General features: G+C 57.0%; 2 protein-coding genes across 5 annotated transcripts in view; one reads left to right on the top strand and one right to left on the bottom strand.

The window, feature by feature from the left end:
- The first annotated feature begins 534 nt into the window (after positions 1–534).
- Positions 535–9,604, top strand: FPGS (folylpolyglutamate synthase). Of its 3 annotated transcripts, XR_010944848.1 has the most exons (16): positions 535–729; positions 1,943–2,071; positions 2,161–2,214; positions 2,299–2,363; positions 3,950–4,064; positions 4,213–4,293; positions 4,425–4,486; positions 4,575–4,677; positions 4,999–5,076; positions 5,318–5,465; positions 5,579–5,668; positions 6,449–6,599; positions 6,916–6,991; positions 7,841–7,907; positions 8,568–8,627; positions 8,742–8,881. XR_010944848.1 is itself a non-coding variant. In XM_067743222.1 (15 exons), the coding sequence occupies exons 1-15, from the start codon at positions 592–594 to the stop codon at positions 9,125–9,127; spliced, it is 1,743 nt and encodes a 580-aa protein (XP_067599323.1). In that variant the 5' UTR covers positions 535–591; the 3' UTR covers positions 9,128–9,604. The 3 variants fall into 3 exon arrangements, 2 of the variants coding, with proteins under 2 accessions (XP_067599323.1, XP_067599324.1); XM_067743222.1 differs by lacking the exon at positions 8,568–8,627 and having other exon boundaries at positions 8,742–9,604; XM_067743223.1 differs by lacking the exons at positions 2,299–2,363; positions 8,568–8,627 and having other exon boundaries at positions 2,161–2,234; positions 8,742–9,604.
- Positions 9,605–10,007: 403 nt separating this feature from the next.
- ENG (endoglin) overlaps positions 10,008–22,105 on the bottom strand; it is a 29,837-nt gene continuing 17,739 nt past the window's right edge. Inside the window, exons 1-13 of one of the 2 annotated variants that reach the window (XM_067743221.1) lie at positions 21,348–21,567; positions 19,433–19,598; positions 18,572–18,737; positions 18,131–18,260; positions 17,514–17,688; positions 17,138–17,280; positions 14,536–14,673; positions 14,275–14,313; positions 13,656–13,772; positions 13,079–13,330; positions 12,017–12,071; positions 10,930–11,031; positions 10,008–10,803 (exon numbers count right to left, since the gene is read on the bottom strand). In XM_067743221.1, the coding sequence (XP_067599322.1) occupies positions 10,679–10,803; positions 10,930–11,031; positions 12,017–12,071; positions 13,079–13,330; positions 13,656–13,772; positions 14,275–14,313; positions 14,536–14,673; positions 17,138–17,280; positions 17,514–17,688; positions 18,131–18,260; positions 18,572–18,737; positions 19,433–19,598; positions 21,348–21,509 (1,770 nt within the window). In that variant the 5' untranslated portion in view covers positions 21,510–21,567 and the 3' untranslated portion in view covers positions 10,008–10,678. Of the gene's footprint in view, positions 10,804–10,929; positions 11,032–12,016; positions 12,072–13,078; positions 13,331–13,655; positions 13,773–14,274; positions 14,314–14,535; positions 14,674–17,137; positions 17,281–17,513; positions 17,689–18,130; positions 18,261–18,571; positions 18,738–19,432; positions 19,599–21,347; positions 21,568–22,105 lie in introns of those variants that run through there. The other variant, XM_067743219.1, reaches the window with a different exon arrangement.

Below are 22,105 nucleotides of genomic sequence, written 5' to 3'. Positions count from 1 at the left end.
CTCCAGGCCTCGTGAGGCCAGGATGTCGCCTCTTCCAGGAAGCCTTCCCAGGCTGCCCAGGAACGGTTAGGAGCCCCAGTAGCGTAGGTGCCTGGTTTTTGCCCTATTGCCCCACAATCGAGCTCTCAGATTCGACAGACCAGAGGCCGCATCCCCGCCGCCCTGGGTCTCTGCGTTGGGTCGGGACGTTTGGGGGCCAGGATTCAGCGACTTCCCTAAGGTGTCCGCCAGTTCTATCATTCTATCCCGGCTCGAAGCTGGTTCTGGCCTGGAGCAGGGCTGCTGACTGGGACTGGCTAATTTGCAGGGCGCGGCCGGGTGCTTGAGAGGATGATGACGAAAGGAGCGCGTATTTCTCTAAGGCAGTGGACTCGCTCGGTACCGTGCCCCTCATAAACATGAATGAAGCTCTCCGCCCCGCCCCGGGGCCTGCCCCTCACAAGGATGGCGTCCCGCAGATTCTTATTGGTGCCGGTGGGCTCGTTGGGCAACGCTGAGTGGCGGAGGGCGGAGGAGAGTCGGGGGCGGGCCCAGGAGGGGGGCGGGGCGTATTCGGTCCGGGCCTAGCGTGCCGCCGGTTGCATCTCTACTATGTCGCGGGCACGCTGCCACCTGCGCGCGGCTCTCTTCCTGGCAGCGGTTTCTTCGCGTGGTGCAACAACCGGGGTCGCAGCGAGGCGAGTATTGAGCGCGTGGCCTGCGCCGCAGGAGCCCGGCATGGAGTATCAGGTATTGGAGGGAGGTCCTGCAATGACACGTGAGCCGGGCCTGAGGCGCTTGGCATCTGGCCTCCGCCAGCTGAGAGAGGGGCCAAGAGCCTGTGACTGGGGGACTCGGGGGGGCGGGGACATCCTGGATTTCGGAGGTGGGGACAGGCACCAGGAAGTTGGACCCGGGGTACCGGATTTGGGAATTCTGAGGCTGAAGTGTACCGCGTTCGAGAGTGGGAAGGGACGCCGTGTGATAGGACCAAGAGATCCAGTGGCTCAGCTGAGGTTCTGGAGTTCCAGTGTCTCCGGACTCAGAACCAGCAGTTGGGTTGGGGGAGGGGAAAGGGATTCAGGAGTTCAGACTTGGGAGATCCAGAGTATAGGTCTGGGTTGGCGTCTCTAGGATTCAGGAGATGAAGATCCAGGTGCCTGGAAGTGGGGAGCAGGCAGGACTCGGAGCAGTGGGGGTGGTGCAAGAATCTGGAAAACAGAAAGCTTCCTCCTGGCTCTGTGCCAGGGGCCAGTTGCCAGAGACCAGAACCTGATGCTGGCCAGGCAGGTGGCACCGGTGTGATGAGAGTGGGTCCTCCAACCAGCCACTGAGGCCCTGAGGGGAAATAAACATCACCCCCACTTCCACCCCCCCCCAAGTGGAAGTATAGTATAGTCCTGAGGTTATACCTACTTGCCTTCTTGTCTAAGTGACCCTGATACAACCTTCCTCCCCCTGAGACTCCTCTTCCCCATCTGGTTGCTTCAAGCAACTCTTCTCTGGGTCAGAATGTGGAACCCCAATCCTCATGCCCAATCCTGGGCATGGAAGCCTCCAGGAATTCCTAGTTCTAATTCCTTCAGTTCTAAGACCCCACCCTTCTGTAGTTCTGGCCCTGCCCTAAGAAGGGCCCAACATAGTGGTGGACCATGGAGAGAATGAGGGCAAAAGCCTGAGAGTGAAGCCTGGGGAGGCCGAACAGGAAGCAAGGATAGTCCCGTTAGTCATTTTGCCTGCTTTGCCTGACACTCCCTGGGTGGGTCTGAACTGCCCCAGGCTCCCATTTCTGCTAGAACTGGAAAGATGCCACTTCTTTCTCACCGGTGCCTAACCTCTAGGCTGGGGAAACAGGGCTGGCACGGCAGGCCTGGCCCCTGGCCTGGCCCCTGGTATGCTGGCTTCCTCTGTCCCTGTGGATCCCTAATGAGCCTTAACCTGCCACCTGGGGACTCATTGCCAGGATGCCGTGCGCACACTCAACACCCTTCAGACCAATGCCAACTGCTTGGAGCAGGTGAAGCGCCAGCGGGGTGACCCCCAGACACAGCTGGAAGCCATGAGGCTGTACTTGGCACGGAGTGGGCTGCAGGTAAGGTGGGGAGGGCCTCTGACCACCCCCCGTTCCCATCTGTCTGTGAGTCCTGTGGCTGAGGCGGGGACCTTGTCCGTCTGTCCTAGGTGGAGGACTTGGACCAACTGAACATCATTCACATCACTGGGACCAAGGGGAAGGCGAGCCACAGGACCCAGGGGTAGGACGTGCACTTGGTGGGGTGGGGGTGGGGGACCTGCCCAGACAAGACCTTTCCTTTCTAGGGCTCCACCTGTGCCTTCACTGAACGTATCCTCCGAAGCTATGGCCTGAAGACGGGATTCTTTAGGTACTGAGGTACAGAGGGGTGTGGTGTCTCCTAGCTCTCTGGGGGGTCTGGAACCAGCCAGCACCTCAGGGCCAGGGTCCCCCCAGCAGCTCAGCTGCATGTCTCTCTGCCTAGTGTTCATTCATTCAACAAACATTCAATTAGCATTTACCAGTTAGCCCAAGTTTATGGCAATCTTTAATTTTCATAATGGAAAGAAATTGGGGAGGGGGGCAGCAACTTGAATGGATAAACGAAATACACAGCTGGAATTGTCAGATATCTTTTTATTTATTTGGCCACGCTTAGCGGCATGCAGGATTAATTAATTCCCCAGCCAGGGATCGAACCATGCCCCCTGCTTTGGAAGTGCAGAGTCTTAACCACTGGACCACCAAGGAAGTCCCTCAGATATCTTTTTATTAACTTAAATTCCTTATACAGTTTTTAAATCACATAGAAATATTTATCAACTAGGGCATCTTTGCCATAAGGAGCAGAAAACCAGGCTAGTAAGGGCTTAAACAATAAGCGTAGTTTATGCCAACTCTGTTGAGACCTCCCTGGTGAGCAGCGGAAGGGAGCCCTTCTGCTGTGCCAGCCTCAGCTGCTGCTTTGCCCTCCAGGCAGCACCCCCTCTTGGTTGCATTCAGGCATCTAAACTCACACCAGAGGATGGGGGGCAGGGTGATTAGACATGGGTCTCCCTTCCCTGGAGCTGTACCTGCCTTCTTAAGCCTGTCAGTGGTAGAGCAGTGGGATTCACATGATGGTAGATTGCTCAGGATTTGGTCCTTGAAGCTTGGGGCTTTCAAGAGTTTTGCCTCCTTTTATTTCACCCGTTCCGTCAAGTGACCTCTGTAAGCATCTGAAACCTGCTGACTGAGGTCATCTCAGACCAATGTGTTTTCCCTCAGCAGTTCTTCATTCAAATTAAAGAAATGGAGTGGATTCATAATACCAGAGGGGCTTTGAGGATTTAAATATAAGCCAACAATCTCTCTTCCAAAATAATGTTTGGGGTAAAAACCCAGCCTTTGACTTGGGCCCATGTGGCCTCATGGGCCAGTCTGGGAATGCAGCTTGAACACAGCAGATGGGGCCTTGCCCTCAAGGGCAGGAAGACAGACATTATGGGGGCAGATGTTGGCCGAGTTACTGATCGATGTGGGATGGGGGAAGCATGGGGGGCTGTGGGAGCCCAGAGAGCATGCCTGAGCAATCTGGTGGGGTGGGGTCCTTTCTCTTTTTTGGAGGAGCCGTCTTAGTTGAGACCTGTGGAGTAGACATGTGTATAGGCCTGGAGTTAGAAAATTTTGGTGGGGGGGAGCTGGAGGAACTAATAATAGTCCAGAGTGGCTGGGGCACAGGGAACTACCAAGGGATGTGTGAGAGGTGAGGCCAGTGGCATGAGACCCGCCGGGGCCTGGTGGGCTGAGATGTGGAGCTGGGACTCTCTAAAGGGCAGGGGGAAGCGACAGAAGGGTTTTCAGTAGGGCAGTGACATAGTTAGATTTGTTTCTCTGAAAGGCAGGTCTGACTGTGGGGAGGGGGACAGCCTGGGGGTCTTGGGAAGGGAGTCCTGATGACCCTAGGTCTCTCGGTAGCTCTCCCCACCTGGTGCAGGTGCGTGAGCGGATCCGAATCAATGGGCAGCCCATAAGCCCCGAGCTCTTCACCAAGCACTTCTGGCACCTCTACCACCGGCTGGAGGAGACCAAGGTGCCCATGCGAGAGGGCTTGTGGGTGGGCAGGGTAAGGGGCCCGGAGTGGGTGGGTAGACCCAGAGGGCACTGCACATCCCGGGACACCATCTTCCCCAGGGCAGAGGCTGCAGGGGCCCCGAGCTCTGATGTGATCCTGTCCACAGGATGACAGCAGCTGTGTCTCCATGCCTGGCTACTTCCGCTTCCTCACACTCATGGCCTTCCATGTCTTCCTCCAAGAGAAGGTGTGTGTGCCCACCACTCCCCAGAACCCTGTGTCCCAGGCCTTGGGAAGGGGAATCTCAGCAGACTAGGGGCTCCTGTGTGGTATTCGGGAGCCCCTGTACCCCCTGCCATGCCCTCTGATCCTCTTCAGGTGGACCTGGCAGTGATGGAAGTGGGCATCGGCGGGGCTTACGACTGCACCAACATCGTCAAGTGAGGGGGAGCGGCTTGAGGAGAGGGATGGTGGCCGGGAGCCCGGTGGCCGGGGTCCAGGGCATCATGGCTTTTTCATTTCCCCCAGGAAGCCTGTGGTGTGTGGGGTCTCCTCTCTTGGCATCGACCACACTGGCCTTCTGGGGGACACGATGGAGAAGATCGCATGGCAGAAAGGGGGCATTTTTAAGGTGACCAGGCAGCTCTGGGGAGGGAGGTACATGGATGGCCCAGGCCCCAAGATTCAGGGAAGTGCGGGCGGGTGTGGCACGGTTATTTGTATCCTCCTGACTCAGGACGAGGTCTTGGGCGTCAGTGGGGTCTGGGTTCTCGTCCCAGCTCTGCATGGGACTGGAACAAGTTGAGCCCCATCTCTGGCCTTAGTTTCCCCATCGAGGGGTCCCCAAAGGTTTGATGGGGGGCAAGGCTGAGTGGGCCATCCAGAACCAGGGATGTGGGGGCCAGTGATGGGAGACGGAGGACCCTGGGCTCACTCTCCGTGTCCTCCACAGTGTGGCGTCCCCGCCTTCACTGTGCTCCAGCCTGACGGGCCCCTGGCAGTGCTGAGGGACCGTGCTCAGCAGATCTCAGTGAGTCTGATTGGGACAGCTGGGTGGGGGGTTGGCTGACTGGGGAGGTACTTTACCCTTTGGGGCCTCAGTTTGCTCATCTATGCTCGTCCAGCTGGAGGACATCTCGGTTCTAAGAACAGGACTTGGTGGGTTGTGGTTGATGGGGAAAGATGGAAGGGCTGATGGCATCAGGGAGGGCCTGCTGGCCGAGGAGGCAGCAGCAGCTCCCCTGACCAGCTGCTGCCCATCTCCTCTGTAGTGTCCCCTCTACCTGTGCCCACCACTAGAAGCCCTGGAGGAAGGGGGGCCGCTGCTGACCCTGGGCCTGGAGGGGGAGCACCAGCAGGCCAACGCCGCCTTGGCCTTGCAGCTGGCTCGCTGCTGGCTACAGCAGAAGGGCTACCGGGGTAAGTGGGCAGGTGAGTGGGTGGGCAGGGGACACGTGGAACCTGCCTCTGAGGGCCCTTAGGTGAGGCCTGAGCACACTGAGTCCCACACAGCCCTCCCTCTCCCTTCCCAGATACTGGAGAGCTGAAGGCGTCCAGGCCAAGCCTCCTGGGGCAGCTGCCCCTGGCACCTGTGTTCCAGCCCACGTCCCACATGCAGCATGGTGAGTTGGACCTTCCTGCCCAGCCAGGCTGCTTCAGATGTTTCTTATGGTCTCCTGTTTGAGGGGTGGGGACAATTCAAGATGGTGCCTTAAGAGAAAGGACTGAAGTCAGTGAGCTTCCCACACCTTGAGTTCATGAACTCTCTCTGAGCCCATTTCCCCACCTGCCAAATGAGACGATGATAGGGCGCACTGTGAGGTGACATCACTAAGGGGCTGAGTCCAGAGCCTGGCAGATACGGGATAAAGTGCCCAGCCACTGGTAGCTGCCGAACTACCATCCTTGTCACCATCGTCACAAGACCATGAGGTTCTTGAGGATGGCAATATTGCCAAGCTTCTTGCTTGCCCCCGAGGCCTTCAGCACACAGTAGGTCCTCGTGGCTGTTAAGCCCCTTCAGCAGTTGGTTCCAGAGTGCCCACTGTGTGCCAGGCCCCGTGTCAGGGCCATGACACAGTCCTGGAGCTAGGTGGATTACATCCCAGCCCCAAGTGTCACTTGCTCTGTGACCTAATCTCTCTGAGCTAAGAGTTCTCTGCCTGAAACTTGGGACTGATATACGAGAGCAGCCCCCTCTCAGGGCCGCCTGGATGATTCCACCAGATGAGGCAGCCAAAGAGCTGATCCCAGTGGCTAGTGCCCAGTAAGAGGCTCCTGGGCTGTCAGAGCGGCCAGCAGCGGGGGCGGGTAGTGTGCGCGAGTTGAAGACTGGAGTGGGAGGATGTAGAAGGGCAGCCTCGCGGCTGCCGCTGGAGGACTACCTTGCTCCCCTCCCCCAGGGCTTCGGGACACGGAGTGGCCGGGCCGGACGCAGTTGCTGCGGCGGGGCCCCCTCACTTGGTACCTGGACGGCGCGCACACCACCAGCAGCATGCAGGCCTGCGTGCGCTGGTTCCGCCAGGCGCTGCAAAGCCGCGAGAGGCCGGGCGGGTGAGCTGCGGACAGAGGCGGGGCTGGGGCGGGACCTCGGGTAAGGATGGGGAGGGACCGGGGGCGGGGGCGGGACTTGGCCAGTGGAGAGGGGAGGAACTTTGAGGAAGGATGGAGCGGGGCCCCGGGCAGGACTGGGCCAGTGGGGAGGGGCGGGGCCTCGGGGAAGGATGGGGCCGGTCGCAGGGACGGGGTCGGACTGGGACAGTAGGGAGGCGGGAAGTTTTTGGAGGAAGGATGGGGCGGGGCCCGCGGAGAAGGGGTGGGAGGCGCCGCTCTGACCCTCCTCTCCCCCCGCTCCTCACCACTCACACAGCGGGTCTGAGGTGCGTGTCTTGCTCTTCAACTCCACTGGGGACCGGGATTCCGCGGCCCTGCTGAAGCTGCTGCAGGTGAGGGGCTGCCTGGGGGATGGACAGCAGGCAACCCAGCCCTGGTTCCGCCTTTGACCCCCAGCAGCGGTGCCTTCATCCCTGAGCCTCTGTTTCCTCAACTGTAGAATGGGAGTGATTTTTCCTCTCCCCCCTGAATTGTACTGAGGATTAAATGTGAAAGCACTGGGCACAGGGAAGTCAAGTCACAGGTCATTGTACTCATTCTCCTCCATGGTCACACTCCAGCCCAGGATTAGTGAGGACCAGGTGAGTCGTGTAAGGTGCAGGCTCTGGATTCACCTGTCAGGCCCTTTGAGCCGCTAGCATGTGACCCTGGATAAGAGATGGCATTTCTGAGCCTCAATTTGCCTCTCCATAGAACAGGGCTGCTACTAGGATACCTGCTTCTGAAGTTTCGTTTAAGGAGTCACTGGGCTATAGAGCATATAGGGAGGGGCCCTCCTCTGCCCAGGGAAACTGAGCCTGCCCTAGACTGTCAGGGCTGAAATGGTTCCTAGTGATTGTTTCCCATTTCACAGACCAGGATGCTGAGGCTGTTCTTCATATCCTTTGTGCTCAGTAGCTGGGTCACCTTAAGCAAATGCAGCCCCCCGCTCCAGCCTCTGTCTCCCCATCTGTGTGGGGCCATGCGGCCCAGGCCACAGGCCAGGCAGGGTATATTGAGGTAGATGGGGGACACGGAAGTGTTGTGGCTCGGTTTATGCAACATCACTCCAGTTCAGCTGGTGGGGGGGCATCTCCAGAGATGGGGACGTGTATGTGGACTCCGGGGGTGCTGTGTGGAAGTTGGGATAGGGGGCATCCTCTCAGGGCTCTGACACTGAGCTTCTCCCCTTGGCCTTCTAGCCCTGCCAGTTTGACTATACCGTTTTCTGCCCTAACCTGACAGAGGTGTCATCCACGGACAACGCAGGTGAGAGGTGACAGGCCTGATCTCTCCGGTGGGCGGGGGGCGGAGGGCCCTGAGGTGGATTGCTCTGTTGGTGACGGTGAGCGCTTTTGAACTGAAGGTCTTGGGTAGGAACTAGGTTTGTTTTATCGTATAAATAAATAACCTTTGGTACATTGTGAGTTTTGCACGTGACTGCAATACTGAAAAGAGAATTGTTGGTGAAACTATTTTTCAAAATGCAGGTTACAACCCAGGGATGGTTCTTGAAGTCAGTTTAGTGGGTCTCAACCAGCATTTTAAATTTTAAATAAAATAGAGAAGAGAGTGTCAGTGTGTCTCGCACAAAGTTAAGGGTAGGTATTATTTGATGAAGATTCTGTTCCAAACATATATGTACACATGTGTGAGTACTGGGTTGCCACTGTAAAATGTATTTTTTTTACTGTGGATCATGTTAAAAGTTTTTTTTGAAATAATCTAAAAAATACAGATCCCGAGGCCCCACATCAGACTGTGTGGGGACAGTGCGGGAGTCTGCATTTGTAGAAGTACTTATGCCCACCTGGTGATGGCTCCTGTCTGTTTTACAGATGAAGGCAGTAAGGCTAGGGCAGAAAGATGTGCTTGGTAGGCAGAAGCCCCAGCTTAGAAGCTAAACTGCCTGGCCCTGTTTCTCACCAGCTCTGTGACGATGGGCAATCACTGAACTTCCTGAGCCCCGGTTTCCTCATAGCACCCACTGTAAGGACGGATGATGCTTGTATAAAGCCTGGCATTGCGCAGGTGCTCACAGCGTGCTTCCCCCTCCCCGACCCTCGGCTGCCTCGCTGACGCGCCCGTCCCTGTGCCCCGCAGACCAACAGAACTTCACAGTGACCCTGGACCAGGTGCTGCTCCGCTGCCTTGCACACCAGCAACACTGGAGCCGCCTGCACGAGGACCAGGCCAGCCCGGAGCCTGGTGGGCCTGCACCCCTGCTGCTGGCACCCCGCCCAGCCCACACCCACAGCGCCAGCTCCCTCGTCTTCAGCTGCATTTCCCACGCCTTGCAGTGGATCAGTCAAGGCCGGGACCCTGTCTTTCAGCCACCCAGTCCCCCAGGGGTCCTCTTTGCCCACCCTGTGGCAGGCAGTGGGGCCGTCGTCCTCCAGGAGGCTGCTGCCATCCACGTGCTGGTCACAGGCAGCCTGCACCTGGTGGGCGGCGTGCTGAAGCTGCTGGAGCCCTCCCTGTCCCAGTAGCCAAGGCAGTGGGGCTGGAGGTGGGCTTCCCCCACACCTGCCCTGCATTTCGCCATGAACTAAATCACGTGCTTTTCGTGCCTTCCTCGTTCTGTCTAGACTGGCCCCAGGGACTTGGGCTCTGAGCGGTGAAATAGAGGGCCGGGGGCAGGAAGCTGAGATCTGTCTCTGAGCCTCAGGTGCCCCTGGCCTCTCCTTCCTAGTTCTCTGGCTGTTGGAGTAGACCTGAGCCTCCGGCCCACCTCCCCTCCCACCCTGTCTGCTTCCTGCCTCAGGCGCAGCTGATCGGGTAAACTGCCTGACCTAGCCTGGGGTCCTGCCGGATACTGGCTGCTGGTTGATAGATTTCCTCCTCCCAGTGGCCTTCTGGGAGGGGAGAGGGTCCTTGCCTGGGGCCCCGTTGGGGCAGAGGGGGGCTGGAGTGATTTAAAGCCTTTAACTTTTTTTTTTTTTAAAAAAAGCATTGGCTGAACATTTGATTGACTCTTGACTTCTAGCTCCCTCGGCAGACAGTAGGGGGCTGGGGGCTACAGCTGGTACAGGAACTGGGTTGTGTAGGAGCCTGGGCTTTGTGGCTTGGGACAAGCCCCCCCCCCCCGAGCCTCAGGTGGCCTGTCTGTGAAATGAGAAGAATGGATTGATGTCCGTTGACCACGTGCCATGCACCACTTTGCAGACCTCCTCGCAGAGAGACCTTGTGATCGCAAATTCTCATACCCGTTTTACAGATAAGGGAACTGTGCCTGGCTTAAAGAAGCCATGGGACCTGCCTACGGTCACACAGCCAATAAGTGGCAGGTCCAGGATTTGAACCCAGAACTGTCTCCCCCCGCAACCCCAGTTTAGGTGCCACTATCCTTCTCTCAGCCCAGCCCAGCACTGGTTTCATGGTCTGATTTATTGGTGGTGAGTATATAGGGGTGGGCCCAGGACAGGCAGCCTGGCTGCCCGGTGGGGGGTCTCTGTGTGACAGTTGCAGGGAGGAGCTAGGCTCCCCCACTCACTCCCAGGCTGGGCGCCGCTAGGCTTCTGTTTCCCCCGCCAAAGTTGGGCCAGTCCAGATGTAGAGGCCGATGGGAGCAGGTCCGGGTGGCTCTGGGCTGGCTGTTTCCATGGAGGAGGCGCCGTCAGCCTGGGTGGGCTGGGCTGAGTCCGTTTTGGAGTTCTCAGCTCCTGCCCAGCCCACGTCACCGAGTACTGGGTCCAGGTTAAAATTACAGGGACTTGGGTTGCTACAGCAATGTGGACATATAGCGCAGCGGACTCTCTCTCCGTGGTGCTGGGCAGCCGTACCCCAGGCCCACTGGGTTTGAAGGTTCGTGCTGGGGTGGGGGGACGCCAAGGTGTTCCAAGCTGGTGCCCCCACTGGCAGCAGGCCTTGGAGAGGGAGGCAGGAGGGGTGGGCACAGAGGGCCTTGTCCATCCTTGCTCGAGTGGAGGGGTTGGGGTCCCAGGATAAGTTCGTGGCCACTGGTTCCCAGCTGGTGGCTGCTCAGTCTCTCCTGTTGGGCGAGGGCTGGCTGGGCGGCCCCCAGGACTCCGGGCTGGGCACTACGCCATGCTGCTGGTGGAGCAGGGGGTGCTCTGGGTGCTCCCGATGCTGTGGTTGGTGCTACTGCTCTCCGAGGAGGCCGGGGCAGCCACCGCCACCACGGGCTCCCGCTTGCCGGGGTGACCTGGGGGCAGGGGCGGAGGTCAGGGCCCCGGCCAGGGCTCCCCACTCCCGCAGAGGCTTCGCCGGGCTCCCCCAGGTGGTGGTGGAGGGGTCCTGAGCACTCATCGTGGGGGCCTGGGATACTCACGCGTGTGCAAGTAGATGTACCAGAGCGCGGCGGTGAGCAGGGCCCCGATGAGGAAGGCGCCAAAGGTGATGCCCAGCACGGCGGGCAGGACGAGGCCTTTGTCTGCGCAACCAAGGGCAGGACAGCTGTGGTCAGCACTGCCGCCCCCTCCCTGCCCCCCTACCCTGTTGTGCTGGCCAGGAGCACAGGCTTCGCTGCCAGTCTCAGCTCAGCTACTGACCCTGACTTCTCTGAACCCCAGTTTCCTCACCTAGCAAATGGGTTCATCACACCCACGCCTGACACTAAGCCATGGTTGCTATGACCATCCACCCGGAGGGCCCAGCCAGGCCTTTGGGCCATGCCTCTGCCTCCCAAGGCTGGTAGAGATGCATTTTTAGGGAGGATGCATGGTATAATCTGAGCAAAGTGTGAGTGGGGCCGGAGAGTCCGAGTCCCGCTGTGTGCCCTTAAGTCAGTGCCTGCCCCTCTCTGAGCCCTATACCATGGTAGGGATAAGCCGGAGCACCTCTGAGCTCTGCTCTTGGGTTTTCCCAACCTTCACTCTTTCCACACTCCCGATCCCTGTGTGACTATGGGCCAGGCAGCCTCCCCTTAGGCCTCTGAGTTCCCATCCCTGCAATGGGGTCATTAGCCTGCCCTGTTGGTTGCAGGCTGGGTGTAGGGGCTCCATCCAGGCCCAGGTGGGATGGCAAAGAGGCAGATGCCTCTCCCACCTCTGCCTTCAGTGTCAGGGACTCTTCTGCCCAGGCTGGAGGGAGCTGGGCTGAGGGCTGAGGCGTACCCTCCACAGTAGGGGCCTTAAGGAAGGTGAGGTCAGTGCTGCCCCAAGTCTCATCCTAGGAGGCCCCATCCCCCGCCCCCCAGCAAGGTCAGCCAGCAACCTTGGGGATCAAGAAGAACCAAAGGCCTGGAACCCGGGCCCACGGGGTGGTCACGAACAAAGGCTCTCCATCTGGAAGATGCAGCTGTGGACCCTACTCTCTGGGGTCCTCCCTGCTGTGTGCCTAGACCCATCCCTCTGGGCCGTCCATCGTGCCCCACTCTGACCTCAGCCCCTGGAACCCTGGAGAGACTTAGAACTCACCATGCAGGCCAGGGCTGACAATGTTCAGGCGTGTGGAGACAGTCCTCTGGACGTCCTTGGGGAGGAAGAGGACACAGTGTGTGACACAGCCTTCGACAGCAGCTTCCAGGCTTACTCCCTGCCTCTGTGGCCCTGGCCTGTCACAGCCCACCCTGGGGCCTTGACTCTGAGCCCTGTCTCCACCACCTTCTGGCTGCTGCTGGAATGGTTCTTGTGAGTTGCTGAGAGGGGCCCAGCTCCCGTGAGGATGATGGGGGCACTGTGTCCATCACCCTTGTGAATGCCTGGGTGAGAGGAGCCAGGTCAGCCCAGAGGCCCAGGCTCACTGTGGCTGGGGGAGAGGCCCACTCAGGAGCAGCCTCAGGGGCTTCTCCAGCTTCATACAACCAGAGAGGCTTTTAATCCTGGAGACGCTTCTGAGTGCAAGGGCCTGGGGATGACTGTGTGAGTGTGCCCGGGGCTGAGTGTCTGAGAACAGTATCCACCGGAGGGTGAAACGTGACCAGTAAGTGCAGAAGATCAGAACTTTGTGTCCTTTGTACTAACCCTCTTCCCCGAGGTCTCCTGTTTGTTGAGATTACACTGGTGATCATACTACATGGATAGATGGGTGGGCGGATGGATTCCTGGGTGGAGAGATTGATGTATGACTGGGTGGGAGCGTAGAGAGATTGATGTATGGCTGGCTGGCTGGGGGACTGGGCTGATGGAAGGACTGTGGATGAATGACTGGGTGGGATGGTGAGAAGTAGCAACTGATAAATGGATGACTGGATGGGATAGTGGGAAGATGGATAGGTGACTGGGTGGGATGGATGGATGGATGGATGGATAGCTAGCTAATGGTTGCAGCTGCATACCCTACCAATGTCCAAGACACAGCCATCAGAAGGCTGTAGGGTGGCAGAAAGAGTGCCCTTGGTACCCAGAGGCCACGCGCCTGCCTGTGGCTGTATCTTTCGCCCACTGGTCCCACATCCTCATGGTCTATCACATCCCTTCCTGAAAACTCCAGACCCGGAAGCCACCCTTGAAGCTGGGCTTAGCCCTGCCCCTACTCACCAGGGACCAAGTGCTGAGACGCAGGGCTACAGTGCAGCTGAGGATGCCAGTCGTGGGCATGGGCACCATGTAGCCACGGAGGAGGAAGCTGAAGCGCATGTCGCCACCAGGGCTCGGGGACAGCAGGCTCACACAGCTGCTCTTGGCCGCCTGGCTCTGGATGAGTTCCACAATCTCCATGTCAGGCCCCAAGTTCAGCTGGCAGCTGTCCAGCTGGATCGTGAGCTCAGGGATCGATGGGGACACGCTCACCTGCATGGGTAGGAAGGGGGACGAGGCACGGTCAGTTACTCTTAACGCTCTGCCCTGCCTGTTCTCATGAACTAAGCTAGACTCATTCTAGAGTTCCCGCTCCAGAACCTTGACGGTGGAAGGACAGTCGTGGGCCTGCCTGGAGCAAATGAGGAAGAAGAGGGGACATTCCAACCAGTGTCTGAGCTCTGCCTGTGCTCTCTCCCCTCCACCAAGCACCATGGGGGCTCCCTCCTCCCTCTGGGAAGTCAAGTTCCATTGGGTGGAAAGAAAGGCTCTGAGAAATCCCAGGCGTTGGCAACGCCTAAGAGGTCAAGTCCAGTACCTGCACAAATCCCTGCTGCCCCAGCTCGATGGTGCTGGAGGCCTGGAGGAAGTGCGGGCTGAGGTAGAGGCCCAGCTGGAAGGAGAGGCTGTCCATGTTGACGCACTGCACCTTTTTCTGTGGGAGATGGGAGGGGGGCTCGGTCAGTCGGGGAGGCACCCAGCCAGGGAGGTAAGGGGTGGGAGCAGGAGTCATAGTCCAGAGTTGTTGCCTGACCTTCATCACCACCTTAAACCACCCCCCACCCCAAACTGAGATTTATCAAGAACTTGCTCTGCACGAGACCCGTGTGAAGTGCTTTTCATGCGTCCTCTCAGTGATGGCTCATCCCGTATGGGGATCCTTTCCTATGCCACTATTAACAGGACCTTTGGGCCCAGAAAGCTTATGTGATTTGCCCAAGGCCGCACAGCCGATATGTTCATGAACCCTCTGACTTGAGAGGCTGAGAACATAACCCTAAACAGTACTGCTCCCGTTGCACGGAAGGGGAGACTGAGGCACGCTGGAGACACATTGGCTTGCCAGGATCAGGGCCTGAGTTTCCTGAGGCCTGCTCCCTCCCAGGCCAGGAATGGACCCCGGGACCAGATGGGTTAGCACGGTGATCATCCCTCACCTGCTGTGGTGACGAGCTTGACAGGAGGTTGACGATCACCTGCAGGAACAGAGCCAAGGAGCTGGTCAGAGCCAGAAAGGAGCCCAGAGGGTATCCCGCCCAACGCGCCCATTTTTGTGGATGGGGAGACTGAGCCAACCAATGGCTAAACTTGTCTTCCTACTGAGCATCACACCCGCTCTCCCAAACGCCCCTCAGCCTGGAAGATCCAGGGGGCACCAATTAAGCCGGCCCTGATACCTTTCCCACCACAGCTCTTACCTCGTTACTGATCACATTTTCTGTCACTATCATGCCACAGCTGGAGTAGCCGCTGCGCAAGACAAGCTGGTCATCTCTGTCCTCAGCCTGGCAGCTGGAGTCCCAGAAGGTCAGGCTCGTGATGGTGCACCTCAGAGTCTGGGCCAGGGTTGGGGGGTGGGGGGAACGGTCAGGAGGCACGGGGCTCCCGGGGGCCTGTCAATCACACCCCAGCACCAAGGACTGACCACCCCCCAGGGGTCCCAAATCACAGCCATGCCTCTGCTCCCTTCCCCATTTTTGTTAGTTTTCATCATCCCACACCATTTAAGACTACTTTTCCTGAACTCGACAAACACTTTTGTACTTAGCAATAAGATCTGTGACATCATGAGTGTTTCTTTCTCTACAGACATATATACTCAGAGAAATTGTGTGGCTTTGTTGGTTTCTTTTTTCCTTTTTTTTTGGCCGTGCTGCCCGGCATGCGGGATCTTAGTTCCCCCTGCAGTGGGAGCTCAGAATCTTAATCACTGGACCGCCAGGGAAGTCCCTTCTTTTCCCCTCATTTTTAACAAATGGCATCATACCGTCCTTCATGCTTTAGTTTGGTTTTCTCACTGAACAATAAATCACAGACATCTTTCCGCATTTATACTATAGATCTACAACATTCTTTTTAACTGGAGTGTAATGTTTCAAAGATCGATGGATTACAGTGTATACATCCAGACCTCTTGGGACAGGACAGCAGTAATGCCAGCCATCGCTGGTCCCTCCACCTCCCAGACATCTGTTTGGCCATGCAGAGGCAAGGGAGGAGGGGGAGATGGGCCGCAGACAGGTGGAGCTTCACCTAGGCCCCAATACCCCACACCCCACAAATGTAGAGTTAAACGTCATTCTAAAAATCCCTGAGAACGTGCATGACTTGTCAAGGCTCTGGCAGAGAGAGTTCCTGCCTCGGAAAAACTAGAAAAAAAATCACAAAGGAAAAGATGACCAGCTAGGATGGCCCAATGTTTTCAAATGTCCAAAAAATTAAAAAACCCTCTGGCCAAAATTTAAAGAACTCTAACAAACTGGGAGAGATTGTTTCAATAAGAATGATGGACAAAGGGCCACAAATGTCTTTCTTCATGTAAAAAGCTAATAAAAATCATCAAGAAAAATACCAAGTTACAACGCACACAGAGACTTTGGTTACTATCAGTCGCACGAAGCCAAGCCCAAACTCACTACTAATCAAAGAAGTAGAATTCAAACAAGAACAGAGGGCTTCCCTGGTGGCGCAGTGGTTGAGAGTCCGCCTGCCGATGCAGGGGACACGGGTTCGTGCCCTGGTCCGGGAGGATACCACATGACGTGGAGCGGCTGGGCCCATGAGCCATGGCCGCTGAGCCTGCGCGTCCAGAGTCTGTGCTCCGCAACGGGAGAGGCCACAACAGTGAGAGGCCCGCGTACCGCAAAAAAAAAAAAAAAAAAAAAAAAGAATAGAACACAGTGTTCCCACTCTCACATCAGCAAAAAGTTTTTTAGACAAAAAATAATTTTGGGAGAGAGTCAAAGTGTTCTCATTAATCAGCAATGAAAATTGGAATCATCTATTGGAAAGCCGGTTGGCAACATGTATCAAAACTTCCAGAATGTTCACTCATTTTGACCCAGAAATCTCACTAATGTGGAAACCTATTCTAAGAAAATAATCCTATTTAAAGAAAAATTTCATATGCACAATGACACTTTCTGCATATTTATAATATTACAGAATTGGAAACAACCCAAATGTCTAACGAGGGGGGAGGAGTTAATTATGGCATGTCAATATCATGGGATTGGATGTGCTTTTAAAGTGATGTTATTGGGGCTTCCCTGGTGGCCCAGAGGTTAATAGACCATGCTCCCAATTCCAGGGGCCCGGGTTCAGTCCCCGGTCAGGGAACTAGATCCCGCATGCAAGCCTCAACTAAAGATCCCACATGCCACAACTAAGAGCCCACCTGCCGCAACTGAGACCCAGCACAGCCAAATAAATAAATAAATGTTAAAAAAAAATCAAAAAGTGATATGATTAAGTACATATGTCAAAGTTTTAAAAATACATTAAATGAATATAGCAGGAAACAGACAATTGCATCCAATATGATTACACTGTATAAGAAATACACAGAGAAAACATTCCAGAAAGAAATCCACCAAATTGTTGGTAGCCATTGTCTTTGGATGGGGTGATTGAGATTTTCTTCTAATTTTTTCCACATTTAAAAAAGCCTGTGTTATTTTTATAATAAACACCTTTGTTCTTCAATTAGGCAGAGATCATACTGTATAGATATTCTAAGTGGCCACTCAGCTCAGCCTCCATTTAGGATTAATAAGGACGCCTACCTAGTATCTATTTATTGAGCACTTACTGTTCCACATCTGGCTGGGTCGTCAGACCTCATGTAATTCTCACCACACGGTAGGGACCATTATCAACCCCATTTTACAAGTGGAAAAACGGACGCTTGCCGAGGGATATGATTTGTCCCCCTGCCTGGATTAGGACCCCACGATTCTTGGGCTAGAGGAAGGACCAGTTGCCCATGCCAGCTGGGCCGGAGGTCAGGAGTTCCCTTACCGAGATGAGATCTTTGTTGAGTACCAGCGTCATGACGTCGTCGGAGCACTTGGGCTGGATCAGGGACAGGAGCAGCTCCTGGTTGCAGCCCTCCTTGGGGGGGGTGGTCTGGACCGGTGTGGGTGAGGGCTGCAGCCCACTGCCTGCAGGGCAGCAGAGGCAGCCGGCAGACAGTCACTGCGGGCTCGCTGTGCTCTTAAGCACTAAGCACTTCTATAGCTAGGTACTCTCAGTGTCCCCGAGATGCAGGTGAGGAAAATGGGGCTCTGACCAGCGGGCGCAACTTGCCCAGCACACACAGCAGCTGGGCGTGGCTACAGATCCAAGGGGAGGGCAAGGGAAGGGAGGGGGGCGAGGAAGGGATCCGGGTGCTCACCACAGCTGGGTGCCCTCAGAGAGACGACACTGGCCAGAGGGAGCTCCACAAAGGACGCTACTACACTGGCGTTGAGCCTCCGGGCCTCCCCCAGCAGGCCTTGGGTTGTGTTTGGGAGGTGGAAGCCAGGGATGTTCTTCTCCGGAAAGATCTTGAAGGAGTATTCACCAGTGGTCTAGTGACAGGGAGAGAGGCAGAGCAGGGAGCTACAGACACAGTCAGGGGGCACACGGCCTGGCGGGGGCACCTGCAGGCCAGTGAGGGTCTGCCAGGCCTCGATCCTGCTCTCTCCTTCGCTCCTGCTGTTTCCCCTGCCTGGGCCACCTCCCCTCATCTACTGGTTCCTGTTCGTCTTTCAACTCAGCTTGGAGTTCACCTCTCCAGGAAACTTTCCTGACCCTGTGGGCTGGGTTAGGGGCCTCCCTAAAGGATCATGGAAGACTTCATGGAGGAGGTAACATCTAGGTGAAGGTCTGAAGGAAGAATAGATAGTGCACAGAAGGAGAGGTTGGGGGCAGAAGGATCATCACGTATAAAGCCTCAGGGCTGGGGCGATGGTACAGAGAGTTTGGTTTCTTTCTTTGGGGAGCCTTGGGGAGACCTGAACGGGGTCTCACCCAGATCTGCATGTTGTGGTTGGCGTCGATGAGCCAGGACACGTAGGGTGGACCCTGAAGGATGAGCACGGCGGCGTCGGGATCCCTCGAAGCACAGCTCAGCTCCACCTTCACGGTCACTGTCCGGGGCCTGTGGGGAGACAGACCCCCGCATCAGAGCTGGCGGTAGTGCAGGGTGCAGGGGGCGGGGTGTGGAGGGTTGGTGCTTGACCTGGACTTGCGGGGCAGGGGCAAGACCTGGGGTCGGGTGGGCAGTGACTGCGGTCTTAACCTGGTGGGTCGTGGGTCCGTGGGGTGGACGAGGAAATGCGCGGGGCCCCGAGATAGGTGGGGGTGACTCTGACCAGGCCAGGGGCGGGGCTGAGGCTTGGACAGAGGCGGGGCTTTATAAGGGGTGGGGCTGGGGGGTGGGGCTGGGGGGGGTGGGGCGGGCACCCTTACCAGGCCTCTGGGCCCGGCAGGACCCTCAGGATGTGCGCCTCCTTGTGGCCAGCCACACCTTCCAAGCGGCAGCCCCGGACGGAGGCCTGGGCGTTAGGGCTCCATTCGAGTGTGTGGCCCATGTCCTTGTGGGGTTCCAGACTGCAGGAAGACGGTGACCTCGGGGCTGCGGAGACAAGCGCAGTTATGTCTCCTCCTCGAGCAGCCTGGCATCTAATACAGACGCCCACCCTCAGCCACAGAAATGGTGGGGGAGGCAGGATGGAGGAGCAAAGAGTGAGGGGCATGGGGGGACCGGGGTTCAAATCACCCCTCCACCACTTTCAGCAGAGGGACCCAGGGGAAGTCCCTGGCCTCTGTTTGCTCATCTGTCAACACAGGGTTAATTTAAGGTATGAACTCATGGCATAATGCTAGGGAGGCAGCCCTGCAACCACCAGCACATCATCCCCCTTTTATCTTTCTTATAGAATTTACCATGACCTGAAATTATAGGATTTGTTTGTGTACATGTTTATTATCATCTCCCCACCACAGGGCCGGCTCCAGGAGGGCAGGGTCTGGGTCTGTCCGCACAGAGTCCCCAGATGCCTAGCATAGGGCTTGCTGCCTAGTAGGTGCACAACAAATAATAAGAAAGAGCTGCTTTTATAGTTCAAGAAACTCACAAAGAGCAGCAATTTCACATTTGGTGAAGGGGTAACCGCTGTCCTGAGAGCGCGCTGACTTGCTACGTGTGACCTGGGGCAAATCACATCCCCTCTCAGTGCCTCGGTGTCCACATCCGAGGAGTGAGCCAGAGGAATCCACATTCCTCCAGAGCCGAGTCCTGAACCCAGAGAGGCTGTCGGGGAAGCTGACCTTGGTCCAGACGGAGGAGGATGCTCTGGGGATTGTTCAGCTCAGCAGCAGAGGTGATGGGGCCCTTTGTATCCGCCCAGTTGAGGAGCTCACCCTTGGTAGTGAAGGGTGGCAGCTGTGTGGTGTTGACCTTGGTGGGCTCTTGGAAGATGACCAGGTTGGGGTTCTGGGGAGATACGTGAAGGCTCAGGGTGCTGTTCCCGGGCCTGAGTCCCCTCTTCCCATGCAGGAGGTCAGGAGCTAATCTGAGGAGGCAGCGGTTTGGCCGAGCAGAGGAGGCCAGGCCTGAGGGTGCTGAGGCTGGTGGACCTGAAGTTAGCTCACAGTCCCCTGACGAGGGCTCCCCCAGAGCCGGATCTGCCCATCTCCTTTCTACACCTGAGGAGCTGGATGGACACACAACCACGTGCCTCCACCTGTGCAAACATCACCCTCACACCCCGCCATAGGCATCCTCATTCAGCCCACACTTAACGACATCTGTGGTCACTGTCTGTTCCCCCCACAATCTAAGGTCTGTGAGGGACAACGCCTGCCTCGTCCACCCCTGCAGGGGACTTGACACGTAGTAGGCGCTGAGGAATATTTGTCTAACTTCGTGCTGGGCCTTGGGCCCAGCACTGGGATCCTGACATGGCAGCTTCTCCCTGATGCCTGGCACACGGCAGGTGCTCCCTGCACGTGGGAAGGGAGAAGGCAAGAGAGAAGAAATGGATGAATTCATGAATGAATGAAGGACAAACAGGGGTGGTCCCTGCTCTGGGGGATCTTACCATCCAGAAACTAGTCACGCCTCAAGTCATTTGAAACACAGAAGACAGAGCATATTATTTAATAAGAAACAAAGGAGCAGGACACGTCCCCTGGATGGGCAGGGATGAGAATCTGGGTGGCTCCAGCACCTCACTGCCTCCACTGCCCACGCCTCAGGAGAGACTCTGCTGGGCTGGGGAAGGAAATAGGAAAGACTTCCTGGTGTAGGTACTCTGGTGAAGTCAAAGGGTTCGGAGGAAGCTGTTGGGGCCACAGACTCAAGAGAGGTCCTTTTCCATCTGTCTCCAAAGCCAGAGGCACTGCGCTGAAGCAGCAGCAGCATAAGGGCTTCAGGCTAGATACTAAGGGGGACTGCCTGACAGTGGCAAGAGGCAAGACACCATAGAATGGTCCACCTGGAATGGAGCAGGACTGTAACAGGGAGGCAAAGCGCTGAGCACCTGGGTGAGGACCCAGCGGCCGCCCGCATGGAAGGGCTGGGGCAGTGGATGAGAGCTGGAGAGTCTGGGGGCGGGGGGACTTCTACCCATCTGACCCTCAGGGTCAGCTCTGTAAGATGGGGATGTAATAGGGGTTAAAGGGCAAGGCGTTTCTCAGTCTCCTGGCGCTGGGTCTGGCACAGAGGCCTGCGCCCCCGTGAGGCTCTCTGTCCCTCCAGCAGCGTCCCGGCTCCGGCTGCGGGGGCCCGCCTCCGGAAATTGCGGGCCGAGGCCGCGCGCGGCTCCGGAGGCGCCCCCGGCCCGGCCCCGCGGCCGTGTATTCTTAGCGTGGGTGGGGGGAGGGAGGGGGAAGGAAGGCTTGGCGGAGGTCGGAGCCGGCGGCTGCTGCGACCTTCCGGCCCGGCGGGCGGGCGCTTTTCACGGGCCCTGCGTCACCCGGAACCCCGCCGCCGGGCCTAGATCCCGGGGTTGGGCCGCCAGGGCGTCCGGAAATGGGAAGGGGAAAGGGGAGAGTCGAGAGGAAGGAGGAGCCGTGGCAGGATCTCGCTTTCCCGCCCTGGGAGCCGAGGGATGTGCCGCGTGGGGTCGGTCGGCTCTGCCCTCCTGGTTGGCTTTCGTTAGGCTTGCAACTTGCCTCCCAGGGCCGTCCGGGCTGGCCAGCCCCGTCTGCCTCTGTGCTGCCCCTGCCGCCAGTCCCGCACCCCCTCAACTTCTCTCCGTGTCTGGGCCCGTCTCCCAGGCAGCCCTGGATCTGGGCCTCTCTTCAGGTCCCCAGCTCCTCTCTCCCGCTGCTGGAACTCTGTGGTCTCTCTGAGAGTCTGTCTATTCCTCTCACAACAGGCCCACCCTCTTTCCGTTGTCATTTTTCTTCCTGTGTCTCTCTCGCATTTGTTATCTTTGCTCTCCCCCGGGCTCTAGCTCCCTCCCCTCTGCTTTCTCTGGCTGTAAACAACAGCTGCTCGCATCTGGGGATCACCTCCCAGGGCCTTCCATGTGGAGGGGGCAGTGCCGTGGTCCGCCCCACCTCCTCCAGCCCTGAACTTCCTTTCTGTGGGTCCGGGACAGTGGACCTCCTCTCTCTGGTGGATGTGTCTGACACTTACCATATGAATTTTTTTTAAAATAATTTTTCTCCAACTTAGGCCATGCTAATTATAGCAAATCTTGCAAATTCAACAAAGTTTAAAGAACAAAACATATCTCTCCGAATCCCACTCCCCAGCCATAAGTACTGTCTTGTTTTGTTTTTCACCAGGGAATTCCCCATAACTACCGATAACGCATTGTTAGGTTTCTTTTGTTTGGTTTTGGTTTTGGGGCCACTCCGTGCAGAATCTTAGTTCCCTGACCAGGGATCAAACCCGTGCCCCCTGCATTGGAAGCGTGGAGTCTTAACCACTGGACGGCCAGGGAAGTCCATCATTGTTAGGTTTCTTCCTGGCCTTTTTCGTCTGCACTT

Source organism: Pseudorca crassidens, chromosome 7, assembly GCF_039906515.1.
Source record: "Pseudorca crassidens isolate mPseCra1 chromosome 7, mPseCra1.hap1, whole genome shotgun sequence".
Classification (NCBI taxonomy): Eukaryota; Metazoa; Chordata; class Mammalia; order Artiodactyla; family Delphinidae; genus Pseudorca; species Pseudorca crassidens.
This window is presented reverse-complemented; position numbering and strand designations above follow the sequence as displayed.

Coding starts and splice junctions, on each gene's coding strand:
- FPGS (XM_067743222.1), top strand. CDS start 592: ATGTCGCGGGCACGCTGCCACCTGCGCGCGGCTCTCTTCCTGGCAGCG. Junction 2,072..2,160: donor TGGCACGGAGTGGGCTGCAG/GTAAGGTGGGGA, acceptor CGTCTGTCCTAG/GTGGAGGACTTGGACCAACT. Junction 7,908..8,741: donor GTCATCCACGGACAACGCAG/GTGAGAGGTGAC, acceptor TGTGCCCCGCAG/ACCAACAGAACTTCACAGTG.